The 15,000-nt window shown below is 35.0% G+C and overlaps 2 protein-coding genes across 2 annotated transcripts in view; one reads left to right on the top strand and one right to left on the bottom strand.

The window, feature by feature from the left end:
- The window catches only part of LOC137640145 (glutamate receptor ionotropic, kainate 4-like), a 425,472-nt gene that overhangs the window by 210,887 nt on the left and 199,585 nt on the right, over window positions 1–15,000 (bottom strand). The window lies entirely within an intron of this gene.
- LOC137640129 (glutamate receptor ionotropic, delta-1-like) overlaps window positions 964–15,000 on the top strand; it is a 37,292-nt gene continuing 23,255 nt past the window's right edge. The window contains exons 1-8 of the mRNA XM_068372620.1: window positions 964–1,071; window positions 2,118–2,264; window positions 3,489–3,759; window positions 7,246–7,339; window positions 12,520–12,626; window positions 12,889–13,070; window positions 14,557–14,661; window positions 14,820–14,896. Of these exons, the coding sequence (XP_068228721.1) occupies window positions 964–1,071; window positions 2,118–2,264; window positions 3,489–3,759; window positions 7,246–7,339; window positions 12,520–12,626; window positions 12,889–13,070; window positions 14,557–14,661; window positions 14,820–14,896 (1,091 nt within the window). The remainder of the gene's footprint in view (window positions 1,072–2,117; window positions 2,265–3,488; window positions 3,760–7,245; window positions 7,340–12,519; window positions 12,627–12,888; window positions 13,071–14,556; window positions 14,662–14,819; window positions 14,897–15,000) is intronic.

Genomic DNA, 15,000 nt, shown 5'->3' with positions numbered 1-15,000 from the left:
TAAAGGTGAAGCAGTTAGCTGGAGGTAGTATTTCTGTGCTATATATACAAAAAGTAAACCACCTGCATAGCAATATTTTTATAATCACCCATGGAATTAGTGGTTAAAGTATAAGTAATGAAGATCTCAGGGACAGCTAAGGCTGACTCAAAAATTAAAGCACAGAAGTGACATGCAAAGAGGCTACCAAGAGTTATGTTTGTTTATTCAAAGAGCATGTTGAGGTTGAAGCCTTTATTCCTCCAACAAGTTTGCAGTTGTGATGGGACAAGCCTCTCTAGGGGAAAAGGCCAGGTTGGACATACCTAACCTAGGATGAAGATGCTCAGTCAGAACACAATCCTATGCAGAATAGGTTAACTCCATTGCTGCGTTGTAATGAAAGTGGAGACTTTAAGGTAAATCACTTACTCATTTACAATTTTGAAAACTCCAACATGATGAGAAAAAGATTAAACCTGAGGTGGAGATCCAGCTGTAAAGTCTAGATTGCTTAGATTATTTTTTCTTATTAGTGTTAGGGCCCAATATGAAAACATACCTCTTGGAAAAACAATAGTCACTTAACTCCATCGACCTCATGGACAATGTACGTGCTCCCATTCCATGGTTGGAGGACGAGTTTCTGGAGAAATTCAACTTTGTTACCCCAAAATTATACTTCTGATTTAGCCCATAGACCACAATGTTTTATGAAACTTACAGAAACATTGCACAAAAGAACCGTTCTGGAAGAAAGCTTTCAATATTATCCATTGCAGAGACCTTATAGACCAAGCGTGGGGTTAATTTTCTTCTTCAACAATAAACATTGCATGGAAAAAGTTGTGGACAGACTCTATACCAGAATGGGACTTCGAAAGCTTTCAGCTTGAGTCTTTGCTTAAGAGCATTATAGCCATGTAAGACCATGCATTTGGACGATTCAATAATATTGAGTAGTTATCGAATTACCACAGCACAATGTTCGCTGCAAAAGAAATGCAAGTCCTTCAGAAGGAGCAACAGCATACAGTCGGTGACCAAATGTCTTCAGTAGAAGAAAAGGGATGTGATAAGGTTGTTAATTCGGTAATGAAAAATAAAAGTGAGATATGGGAGAAGTGCAAATTTCTGTATAAAGGTTTTGCCCAGTTAAAGTATTAGGAAACCACTTCATTAAGATGTTTAACCTTAATGTAACGTATCCTTTATTACATATTTTGATACTTATATAGAACCAACATTCTTTGAACTAGTCTTTATTTGAGCAGAATTCGAGTGAGTTTCAACAAATATCAGCAGAGGAGAAGAGCCGAAAAAGAACTTCATAAAAATCTTACAAAACATTATTATGGAAGGGTACTCTTCTTACAGAAATATAATACTTCCTCATTACCACCAATAATTCCATCATATATTACGTTTGTTGTTATCCTGTATGGTTTTACAGATTCAAAGTACTGTCAAATTCGGGTAACAATGCTTTATAATTAGTATTTTTTGGAGTATGGCACGACTAAATCCCATAAAGATAGTTTTCATGGGGAAAATAAGATCAATACTCGAACAAAGCAGTGTTTAAATGGCCTTTGGAACAAATTAAGTTTGAATTCTGAGGTTATGTCTTGGTTAATAACATTTTATTAGTATTCATTTACAACATTTACAACTATTAATCATACATTTGCAAGATTATGGCATTTCCCTTGGCCATGGACTAAATAGATACTTGAAGAAAATCAAATAAAGTAGATGTAAAATTATAGCTCTTAGTAATAATGTACCTAATTGTATCCATGAAAATATTTCTTAGTAAATACTGTCTAATAATGACATTATCTCGTTTCATGCTGATATATTATACAAATAGCTATCCCCAATAAAGGTTGAAATAGTTGAATTTCTAGAAGAGGATAGCTTCAAGTAAACACCAGTCAATTATAAAAATGTGAAAAGTGATACTCATCAAAACTCGCTATACAATTGTGAATTAAACATGAACTTTCATAAAACCTGTCAAAGAGGAATAAATATATCAATATTTGCACATCAGTAACTGAGATGACCATCAGCTTAAAGGAAATCATTCATTGATTACAGAATGGAAACATATGGAATGGCATTTGACAAACCAGAGGTTCTGGATGCAAGAGCCCGACTGGTATGGATGTGGATTCAAGGAATGTCAGCGCGGAGGATCTCTTACGAGACAGGTTTCAGCACTTCAACTGTTTACAGGTGGATCCGGAGATGGGAGGAGGAAGGAAATGTCAATTCAAAAAGTAGATGTAGAAAACATGGGAATAGATATCTGAAACTCTGTGTCGAAACGACGGGATTCGCAAAAGAGTTGAAGCTTCCGCGAGACAAGTTTATCCATATGGAAAGGAACTATTCTGCGATTGACAAACATTGTTATCTACCATCCTTTCCACAGACAAAATACATGTCAAGATAAAGTCATCATTTGATAAGTAAAAAGATTTTATGGAAAATGATTCTTCATTGTAATATGGAAAGTTGCTATGTAAACAATTTCAATCAACTGGAAACTTCTACTACACAAAATAGAATGCTTTGATCATTATCCCCATAGACATCAGGAAACTAAAAGAAAGTGAATAACCAAAATAAAGCTTAGAATACAGGATAACTGGTTTACTTATCCTTTGCTTCCTCTGGCTGAGTATGCTCTGCATCGCTTTTAGGGGATGATTGAGAAAAAAATTACCTTAATAATCTCTACATAAAGAGTCAGATTTTCAATATCAGAAATCTGTGATATACAAAAATTCTTCCCCCAAGAATAGATGGCATATTCAGCTTTTGTTTTCTAAACTAAACAGAGAATAGCCTGCTAAGCACTTCGTCTTGTGAAAGAAGCCCCTAAAAGTATTAGCTTGGTTACAACCATAGTAGACTACCTCATGTTTTTAAATATATATAAATTTTTTCACTTCAAAATCTAGATAACTAAACACACTAGGGCCCAACACTATGAGGAAAAGTGAAAAATTTACTGATATCAATTTGGGGCTTTTGATTACTTTATTAGTTTATAGATTGTTTCTACACGGATACAAAACTTTGTTCTTTAATTGAAGGAGCTCGATAGTTAAAATCTTATAACAAGGTGTTGGCTTTAGCTGGTAGTTACTGACCAGTTGCAGGAAAGGCCTGCTTCAACTTCCAGTACACAGAACAGTCACTTTGATTCCTGCCTTCAATTAACAGAATCGCGTTACCAGCTTCTCTTCAATCTTGGCTTTTGAAATTTTCTTTCTTTAACTCTTGGACAAGTTTGTTGTTCCCATTGATGATACTGTGCTGCGCCTTTGGACTTCAGCATCTTATGACAAAGCCGATATGTCTCAACTTGAGTGGCCAGCTCATAATCTGCCTTTGATCAAACTTCACTGTTTGTTCAACCCCCTAAAAGATCCTTAAAGAAAGACCACCGCCCTTCTATGTTTGATATGCGCACTCATGAGTAATATTTCTCTAAGTGTAGAGGGAGTTTACCAATGAACATGATGCTTTGCACAAACAACCATCTCCTACTACATGAGAAAACCCTCCCTTGCCTTCTGGGTCTTGGTAAGCTTCCAGACCAGCCCCTAGACTGGACTCAAGTAGAGATGATCCTAGAGCCCCACTGTGGGCATCCCAAAGCCTCGGATTCTGGTCAGCCATTTCCCAACGAAGAGTTCAAAACCAGAATCGCAGAGGATAATGTAGGAGAGGCCCTTGATCACAATAGCAATTTCCCGACTCAACGTGCATCGATTTGAATGCCGACTGCTATTCACCAGCCCTCCCCCTTTTCTAATTCCAGCTTCAATGTCATGGCCTTACTATTGACCAGGGATGGAGAAATACCTTTCCCTTCAATCAGAGGTGTAGACTAGACTGCTAAAGAACGCTCAGAAAGAAGTCATATATTTCTGGTCAAAAATGCTTCAGGAGACTGGAAACCGGTAATAGATCTGTCAGCCCTGAATGAGTTCATGCAACCGACTCAATTCAGGAAGAAAACCCCCAGACATGCATCCGACTCAATTCAGAAAGAAAACCCCCAGACATGCATCCGACTCAATTCAGGAAGAAAACGCCCAGAACAGTCAGACATATCCTAATGAAGAACAACTTTATGATTTCATTCGATCTCAAGGATGCATACTTTCACATGACCGTGAATTGTTTTTCAAGAAAGTATCTACGATTTGCCCTAGGAAGCAAAGTCTCCCAATTCAAAGTGCTTTGCTTTGGGTTGTCAATGGGCCCCCAAGTATTCACTTATGTGTCAACATAGGCTCATACCAAAAGAATTCGTCTGATCCAAAATATAGATGACTGGCTAATACAGGTGGACAGAGAGTCCCAACTTTGTCATTATCGGGACGAGCTTCTCTTGTTTTGTTGAAGTCTGAGGATCATTACAAATCTGGAGAAGTTCAACCTTTCACCCAGGCAAAAAAGGATATACCTGGGCACAGACATGAACACATTATTAGGGAGAGTTTATCCATCCCATGACAGGGTAACCGGGTTCAGAAAAGCAGCTCAACAATGTAATTTATATAGTTCCTATGATATTGACTTCTAGAGAAGCTTAATCCTCAAAGTCTTTATCATTATTATCATTATTATTATTATTATTATTATTATTATTATTATTATTATTATTATTATTATTATTGTTGTTGTTGTTGTTGTTGTTTATCATTATCATTATCATTATCATTATCATTATCATTATCATTATTATTATTATTATTATTATTATTATTTTTATTTTTATTATTGTTATTGTTGTTGTTGTTGTTAGCTAAGCTATAACCCTAGCTGAAAAGCAGGAGGCTATATGCCCAAGGGCTCCAACAGGGAAAAATAGCCCAGTGAGAGAAGGGAATAAGGAAATAGATAAATTATATGAGAAGTAATGAACAATTAAAATAAAACATTTTAAGAAAAGTAGCAACATTAGAATAGACCGTTCATGTGTAAACTATAAAAACAAATTCATGTTAGCCTGTTCAATAAAAAAAAGAAGAAGAAAAAAAAAATTGCTGTAAACTTGAGCTTTTGAAGTTCTACCAATTTAACTACCTGGTAATGGAGATCATTCGACAACTTGGTCACAGCAGGAATAAACCTTCTAGAATACTGTGTAGTATTGAGCCTCATGATTCAGAAGGCATGACTATTAGAATTAACTGCATATCTAGTATTATGAACAGAATGATACTGTCCGGCAAGATCTGAATGTAAAGGATGGACAGAATTGTGGAAAATCTTTTGAAACATACATAATCATAACCCAAATTCAAACATTCTTGGCAGGCTCGTCTGGATCTGGCAATCGTTACATGATTTGGCGATTATTTCGGTGATACCCATAACTCGCAGATTACCAACAATAGCTATACTGTATATTGAACGAATGGAGTTATATATATGATACATTTCCGAAATAAATGAAACTTCAGTAGGTCAGTCGATCATGTCAATAACTGAACAACAATGTCAATGAAAATCAAATTTCCACCGCCAACATCACCGTAAATAAATCTTCCAAATCAAAATATAACAATTCGAACAATATGGATTCCATTATTGCCTATACGACGATTAACGGTTCATTTGCCAAGAGGGAAGCTATTCTTCAAAGAAATAAAAAAAAAAAAAACCTGGAAATATATATCTTGATTAAGTTTTGTACCATAATCCACTTGGCTGTTAATCCATATGAGATATGTAGCATAGTATTAATACTATTTATCCCTTAAGTATCTTAAACTATTATTCGTCTACGGAATTGATACATTTAATAATCCCCTACATGTTCTTTTATCTTAATAACGTTTGGTCTTTAAATATTTGCTTTAATCTTGTGTTGATAGCATGGTCGATGTCCATTAAGTAAGAACATTTCACACAAGTGATTTCAAATGCTAAAAAAAAAAAAATAATCTTTTAACTTTTTTTTTTCAGACAATGGCGTCGATAACACATGTTGTCTGTTTTTTTTATTTGGGTAAGTTTGATGCCGTCTCTAATATCCTTTCATTTCTACAAATGTATTGAGATTCTAAAGTAAAAAAAAATATAAGAGTTTTAAAATAGAATGCTGTTCATATTATTCTATCTTCTATTCAGTTGAACAAAGGGTGCACTAATTTTTGGAAACCTTTTATGTAAAGTATTTTACAAATGAAGTTTCTGGACCACCTACATATATATATATATATATATATATATATATATATATATATATATATATATATATATATATATACATATGTAAAATATTCATAAATAAACAATAAAAAATATCAGGGATGAAATTAAAGTTCCTTATATTTATGCACAAAAATGTTATTTACAATTTCGACGTATCAGCACTACCTTTTGTATCTTATATTTATAGTCAGGTGTTTGTAACATGCAAGTGCAGTTAATTTGGCTATTGTAAAGTAATCGTGTCTCCTTTTTAAAAACTTTGCTATTGTACAGTTACTCATATAAGTTGGTGGATGTCCGGGTTTTTGAGAGAGATTTCCACTTCACCCTTTTCTGGACGACCGGTGTCTGGGAGCACGAAACCGGACGAATATTCTACTACCTGTACACGGTCTGTAGCTCAACCATGTACCTACAGTTGAATAATTCACCGGTCTCGTGACTGTACGTATGTGAGGGCAAATCAAACTTGAACTTTAGTATAACCAAAAATTGAAATTGCAATATATTACTGACTATTTCAGTCAAACAATCTTATAAACAGTGTTGGTCAATGACTCATAAACCATAGGCACCAGAACGGCGAAGCAATGACTTTTGATTGGTTATGTAAATTGAGAATCATTGCATGACTCAACTATTATCATTATTTAGTTAATACTTTATAACTTGTCCTATCATATTGAATAGTTCATTATGATAAAATAATTTAGTTTTGTGCTCGTTAAACAAGACTAAAAGAGGTTTCCCAAAAATTGAAGAGATTGGGTGAAAGAGCAAGAAAATGAGAAAATAAAGCTTAAAACATACATTATTGAGGTGCTATTAAACCATATATAGTGATTATTACTTAAAGGTTAACTATCGAGTTGAAGGAATTTTTGCTATTAAAGATCATCGATAGGATATAGTAAGATTTGATTACGTAATTTTTTTCCCATTATTAACTGCATTTTTCAACTAAGCTGTGGCTATTTTGCTCCGCGTTAACTGATAACTAAGAAAATTACATTATTTCAGGATTGATGGTAAATGTTCAATCGGAAAAGAAAGAAGATTGCCAAACGCTTCCTCAAGTACCCAGAGTTTCTTATTTACGTCATGTAGATTCAAGGTAAGTTTTTAATGCTCAAAGTTTTCAGAATCTGCTTATGCAACTAGTTTGTTTTCTTGGCCAAATCACAATTCATATGTGTATGATAGGAAAAGTAATAGGCTGAGAACACTACCCTGAGGAATACCAGATCTTACACTCCTATGGTCACTATGGTGCCCATCAACAACTACTCTTTATAATCAAAACGTACTTTTTACAAAGATCCATCTATTCCAATTTGTTTGAGCTTTAAACAAGAATCTTGTGATTAACATTGTCAAAAGCAGTACTAAAATAGAAGCCAATGATATGCACTTTCTGATTAAAGTCAATAGATATCTGTACAGCATTATTATCATTATTATTATTAAATGCTAAGCTACAACCCTTGTTGGAAAAGCAGGATGCTATAAGCCCAGGTGCCCCAACAGGGAAAATAGTCCAGTGAGGAAAGGAAATAAAGAAAAGTAAAATATTTTAAGTATAGTAACATTAAAAAAAAATATTTCCTATAAAAACTATAAAAAAAAAACTTTAACAAAACAAGAGGAAGGGAAACTAGATAGAAGTGTGCCCGAGTGTACCCTCAAGCACGAGGACTCTAACCCAAGACAGTGGAAGACCATGGTACAGAGGTTATGGTACTGCCCAAGACTAGAGAACAATGGTTTGATTTTGGAGTGTCCTTCTCCTAGAAAAGCAGCTTACCATAGCTGAAGAGTCTCTTCTACCCTTACCAAGAGGAAAGTAGCCACTGAACAATTACAGTGCAGTAGTTAACCCCTTGGGTGAAGACGAATATTTTGGCAATCTAAGAGATCGTAAGAAGGGCATCACAAGCTCCAAGTACTTTGCAAAATCTAAACTCCAAACTCAGGAACAGATGATTACATTCAGCATACCTCTGTAGACGTCTTGCCGAAAGACGTTCAAAAACTTCAGATATGTGAGTTGAAGATATTTACTTGCAATCAGCACAGCTAAAGCTGCAAGAAAAACATTACCTAATGGTGTAACATTGCCAATTTCCAACAAGCACTAAATAAATTTGGTAACTAGCAAAACTAACAGAGAACTTAGGAGCTAGGAAATCAGTAGTCTTTACAAAAATAAGGAAAAATACCATTTGGTTCTACACTGCCATAAGGTCTAGTAAAAGTGTTTTAATTTGATGGTGCCGTGAAGCACATGATACTCCGCTTAAGATTAGCTAAAGTCAACTATACTCCTGATAAATATTGCTCAGCAGCATGGGTGACATCCATAATATAGATCCTGGGCTAAAACACTCATATCGCATAATAACAGGCATCTTAAAACCAACACTTACAGTATGCCAGAACTCTACAGACTGGCAGGAATCACACAACCACGCTAAGGGCACTCATTCCAATACACAGAGATACATATAAGAAAATAATATTATTCTCATCATCTCCTCCTATGTCTATTTCATTTTCCATTCCATTGACTCATAGTAAGAAGACTGCAGTCCAAGCCTCATGACCATTGGTAGTTTCGGTCCTGTGCAGTCGATAAACTACAAACTCGAAAAATGGAGAGAATGGCAGATCATTACCAACAAAAATTATGATATCCAAAGACCAAATGAGCTACTTTCCAGTGGAATGAACCTTCCAGAAAATACTGGGTAACATTAAAAAGAGTAAGAACCAGAAGGCAAGACTGGGAAAAAAATTTATAAATTGGGAATCTCGCCCACCAGTGAGTGCCTATGTGACCATCCACTGCAAGCGAATACGCTCATCCATCATGAGTGTAAAATGTGACCTATCTGTACAGAAAAAGACCTACTAGGCACTTTAGTGCAAAACAATGGAACCAGAATGCTACAAGAAGATAAGATGATGATAAGACAGAAAAGCTAACCTAGTTAGTTAAGCTTCAGTAGAACAGGAAAAAAGAAAGCCGAGTTTATCATTACGAAATCAGCAAAAGGGGTTGCTATTTTCTTTGGATAATGAGTGACAGAGCCATCTGGTTTTAGTAAATTTGACCCTGCTAAGCCTTTAATACTACATCAAACTGTGCAATTTAAGGTTAACCTACCATCTATGTCCCTGGGTTGTACAGCTGGTTTAATAATTCAAGTACACATGACGAGAAGCCAAAGAGACGCTTAACAGTTGCACATGCTAGAAACTGTTTCTTTTATTTTCGAACTGCATTATTTTTTAGTTGAAACAAAAACTCTGAGTAAAAGCTCTAACTATAGTTATTCCAAGTCAAATCTAATTTATCAATTTTACAAAGATGATAAGCCTCCTGTTTCTTAGGAAAAAAATCATGCTTACTATCATGACTTATCCTTGATTCGGTATTCTAATACCCGAAAAAGAATATTCCTATTGATGATGTTGGCCAGTAGTCAATATAAGAGAACATCAGACTTAATTCCATTATGGGTTGTGGTAGCCTGGTGGTAAGGTCCTTGCCTGGTGATCGCCAGAAAGGGCTTCTAGTCCCGCTCAAACTTGTTAGTTCTTTTGGTCACTGCAATCTCACCATCCCCATGAGCTAAGGATGGGGGTTTGCGGGACCTATAAATCTACCCACCAAGTTATCAGCAGCCCTTGCCTGGCCCTCAATGGTCCTAGTTTGGGTGGAGAGGGTTCTTGGGTGCTGATGATGATGATATATATATATATATATATATATATATATATATATATATATATATATATATATATATATATATATATATATTTATATATATATATAAATATATATATATATATATATATATATATATATATATATATATATATATATATATATATATATATATGGTCAGCCTCTTGGGCATTATCCTGCTTGCTAGGGCAATATCACTGTCCATTGCCTGCAACATTCACGAGCGGCCTTTAAAAACCTTTAAATATGATTATGATCAATTCATATACGAGCGATTTATAAATTTTCCTCTAAATGGATTGGGATGTCTGCAAAATAATTCTTAGAGTATAAAGCGTTTAGAAAGAAATATATACAATTCATATTACTATTAAATCTAAATATCCCAATCCAACCTGGCTAAGGAACTCACTTGTCATAGAGACCAACACATCTATTAGGGCAACAATGTACAGGTTTGAGTAATCATACATCACAAAATAACCAGGCTAGGGTCGTATATGTTTTCTCCATGGCGGTAAGACTTAATGGGAAATTCTGTTTAAAAGGAATTCATTATATTCAGGGCAGATATTCCCCCTACAAATTTTTGGTTCCCACTCGACTGTTGTCCCACGATTAAAATAATAAGTACTAGGCCAACGAAGTTGGGAGGAGTTTATGTTTTACTTCCTGTTTGTGTGTGTGTTTGTTTGTGAACAGCTTCCTGGCCACAGTTTTAATCGTAGAGTAGTTAAACTTACAGGGATTAACTGATATGTAAAAAGTTGGAAATTATTGAATTTTGGAATGTCAAAGTGAAAGGTCAAGGTCATGGTCAAGCAAAATGTCCAATTCACGTCATAATCAGCCATACATTCGGACATCGGTGTCACAGAGACTTCAATCTTGGTTCATATTTGAATGTATGAAAATCCACGCCAATTATTATTATTATTATTATTATTACTATCCAAGCTACAACCCTAATTGGAAAAGCAAAATGCTACAAGCCCAGGGGCTCCAATAGGGAAAAATAGCCCAGTGAGGAAAGGAAATAAGGAAATAAATAACTGAAGAGAACAAATTAACAGTAAATCATTCTAAAAAAAGTAACAACGTCATAACAGATATATAAACTATGAACAACTTCAAAAACAAATATGTCATATATAAACTATAAAAAGACTCATGTCCGCCTGGTCAACAAAAAAGCATTTGCTCCAACTTTGAACTTTTGAAGTTCTACTGATTCAACAACCCGATTAGGAAGATCATTCCACAACTTGGTAACAGCTGGAATAAAACTTCTAGAGTACTGCGTGGTATTGAGTCTTATGATGGAAAAGGCCTGGCTATTACAATTAACTGCCAGCCTAGTATTACGAACAGGATAGAATTGTCCAGGGAGATCTGAATGTAAAGGATGGTCAGAGTTATGAAAAATCTTATGCAACATGCATAATGAACTAATTGAACGACGGTGCCAGAGATTAATATCTAGATCAGGAATAAGAAATTTAATAGACCGTAAGTTTCTGTCCAACAAATTAAGATGAGAATCAGCAGCTGAAGACCAGACAGGAGAACAATACTCAAAACAAGGTAGAATAAAAGAATTAAAACACTTCTTCAGAATAGATTGATCACCGAATATCTTAAGAGACTTTCTCAATAAGCCAATTTTTTGTGCAATTGAAGAAGACACAGACCTTATATGTTTCTCAAAAGTAAATTTGCTGTCGAGAATCACACCTAAAATTTTGAAAGAGTCATACAAATTTAAAGAAACATTATCAATACTGAGATCCGGATGTTGAGGAGCCACCGTCCTTGACCTACTTACAATCATACTTTGAGTTTTGTTAGGATTCAACTTCATACCCCATAACTTGCACCATGCACTAATTTTAGCTAGATCTCTATTAAGGGATTCACCAACCCCAGGTCTACATTCAGGGGATGGAATTGATGCAAAGAGAGTAGCATCATCTGCATATGCAACAAGCTTATTTTCTAGGCCAAACCACATGTCATGTGTATATAGTATGAAAGTAATGGGCCAAGAACACTACCCTGTGGAACACCGGATATCACATTCCTATACTCACTATGGTGCCCATCAACAACTACTCTTTGAGATCTATTATTTAAAAAATCAATAATAATGCTAAGAAACGACCCACCCACTCCCAACTGTTTGAGTTTGAAAACAAGGGCCTCATGATTAACACGGTCAAAGGCAGCACTAAAATCAAGGCCAATCATACGAACTTCACGACCACAATCAAGGGATTTCTGTACTGCATTGGAGATTGTAAGAAGGGCATCACATGCTCCAAGGCCTTTACGAAAACCAAATTGCAAACTAGGGAATAGATGATTACCTTCAGCAAACCTATTGTTACATGTTAAGGTCAAAGGGCAAGGTTAAGGTCGATAAATAAGCTGCCGCGGCGAAGGTGCGCTCTACTGAGTGCCCCTCTTGTTGTAATATTTTTTCACGCTGGCTACGGTAATGATTCCTGGTAAGCTTATTAATGAATTCTATTGACATTTTTCAGAGCCAACGATGCATCACATACTGACACTGCCAATGAAATCGTGAGATTTGTTTATGCTGCTTCTCCTCCTCATCTTCTATATTTAATATATGATGATACATTTAAAGGTAATACTATTTACTGGACACAAAGAAAGAGTATATAACTTATAATTTGAATGAAATATATCTCCTATTAATGGTTTTTAATATTAATGAATGTTTCAGAAATCAAATAATATTACAATAATATTACAACTAAAGAGATTAAACATTCCATTGCATGCTGTAAGATATATTAAAGTGAATTATCATCTCATTCAAAATATAATGTTTCAAGAATATTCAAGCTGTTTCAAGAAATCATTAAAATGCATTTATATTTTTGCAGATATGAACACCATATTGAAGATGCTTAGCAGTAGAGGACCAGAGTTGACAGTAATGAGATATACGCCTGACATAGACTCGTTACACGCAATACTGTCTTCTGAATTGACGATAGTCAACACACAAAGACGCCAAATCATTCTATTGTGTTCTTTGGAGAACATCGTCAAAATATTTGAGATGGTAAATACTTGTCACTAGACTTTACCGAGATACTACCGCTAGAGAGTTATGGGGTCTTTTGACTGGCCGGACAGTACTAAATTAGATACTTCTCCCTGGTTCCGTTTCATTTTACATTTGCCTACACACACAGCGAATAGTCTGGCCTATTCTTTACTTATTCTCCTCTGTCCTCATACACCTGACAACACTGAAATTACCAAACAATTCTTCTTCACCCGAGGGGTTACTGCACTGTGATTGTTCAGTGGCCACTTTCCTATTGTTAAGGGTAGAAGAGACTCTTTAGCTATGGCCAGCAGCTCTTCTAGGAGATGGACACTCCAAAATCCAACAATTGTTCTCTAGTCTTGGGTAATGCTATAGCCTCTGTACCATGGTCCTCCACTATCTTGGGATAGAGTTCTCTTGCTAGAGGGTACACTAGGCCACGCTGTTCTGTCTTGTTTCTCTTCCTCTTGTTTTGTTAAAGTTTTTATAGTTTATATAGGAGATACTTATCTAAATGTTACTTATCTTTTGAAAAAAAAAAATTGTCCTTGTATGCTTTCCTCACTTAGCTATTTTCCCTGTTAGAGCACCTGGGCTTATAGCATCCTGATTTTCAAGTTATGGTTGTAGCTTAGCAAGTAATAATAATAATACTAATATCCGTATTTGAATAAGGAACGTACAAAGACCATTTCTTATTGTTTATCAATAAGAGCTTCCTTGGGCTTATAGAATCTTGTTTTTCTAACTAGGATTGTAGCTTATCTAGTAATAATAATAATAATAATAATAATAATAATAATAATAATAATAATAATAATAATAATAATAATAATAATAATAAAGTAAAACTTCTACTACTTTAGTGTCAAAAAACCTAATCCTAGCTCGGAAATATTGCGAAATTTAAAACATTATATCAATACATTGATATTTGATTGATACCGCCAAAAGTATACATGGTATGATAAGAGAGAGAGAGAGAGAGAGAGAGAGAGAGAGAGAGAGAGAGAGAGAGAGAGAGAGAGAGAGAGAGAGAGAGAGAGAGAGAGAGAGAGAGAGAGAGAGAGAGGGAGAGAGAGAGAGAGAGAAAATGCCTTTTTTTTGCCTATCTTCTAATTAGTTGTCCTACCTCCCTTGTAAATGTAACAACTATACCCTTTCACAATATCCCCGTGTAATGTGTGTATATATACACACACACACACACACACACACACACACACACATATATATATATATATATATATATATATATATATATATATATATATATATATATACATATATACATAATCAATCTGGCAGAAAAAAACACAGTTTTATTGATATAGTTGACATGCAAAGATAATCAAATGTTGATTTTTGCTTTGCATTAAATTTTAGAATTCATCATAATTCCAATGCTGTTGTCAACTTCTTAGGTCATGAAATAATCAAATAAAACTAACATAGATATTTCTCTTTAGCAGTAAGACTTCTTTTTCCTTCCCAGGTTGCTGCAAGAAATTGGGAGAGACGATCCCTCTGGTGGATTGTGGTGGCAATGACATCAGGCATGACCAATGTTCTACAAGGATTCTTGAGAGAAGGTTCACAGGTAACAGTACGATAAAATACTAGCAATCATTTGTTATACAAGCAACTTGTGGAAAAGAACAGTTTTGTGGAATGTCGTCCTTTCAAAATATGTTATCACAACCTAATGCTGTTAGTTTTTTGGTGACAACAAAAGTACACGTTTATTTCTATTTCCAGGTTACAGTGTTTCAGAAAACTAGCTCAAATCTGTTTCACCTCTATTCAGCGATAGTGGACACTAGTGGTGATGTTAGGTATGGTCACTCTTTCTGTAAGTTTTTAGTACTGACCATATTAAATAGAGGTCTTCAAATCATTTCATGTTCTGCTTCCTCCAGAAATGGCTCTTTACCAGTCT

The sequence above is a fragment of the Palaemon carinicauda genome, chromosome 1 (assembly GCF_036898095.1).
Source record: "Palaemon carinicauda isolate YSFRI2023 chromosome 1, ASM3689809v2, whole genome shotgun sequence".
NCBI lineage: Eukaryota > Metazoa > Arthropoda > Malacostraca > Decapoda > Palaemonidae > Palaemon > Palaemon carinicauda.
Note: the sequence above shows the minus strand (reverse complement) of the source record. Positions and strands in the feature narration are given on the sequence as shown.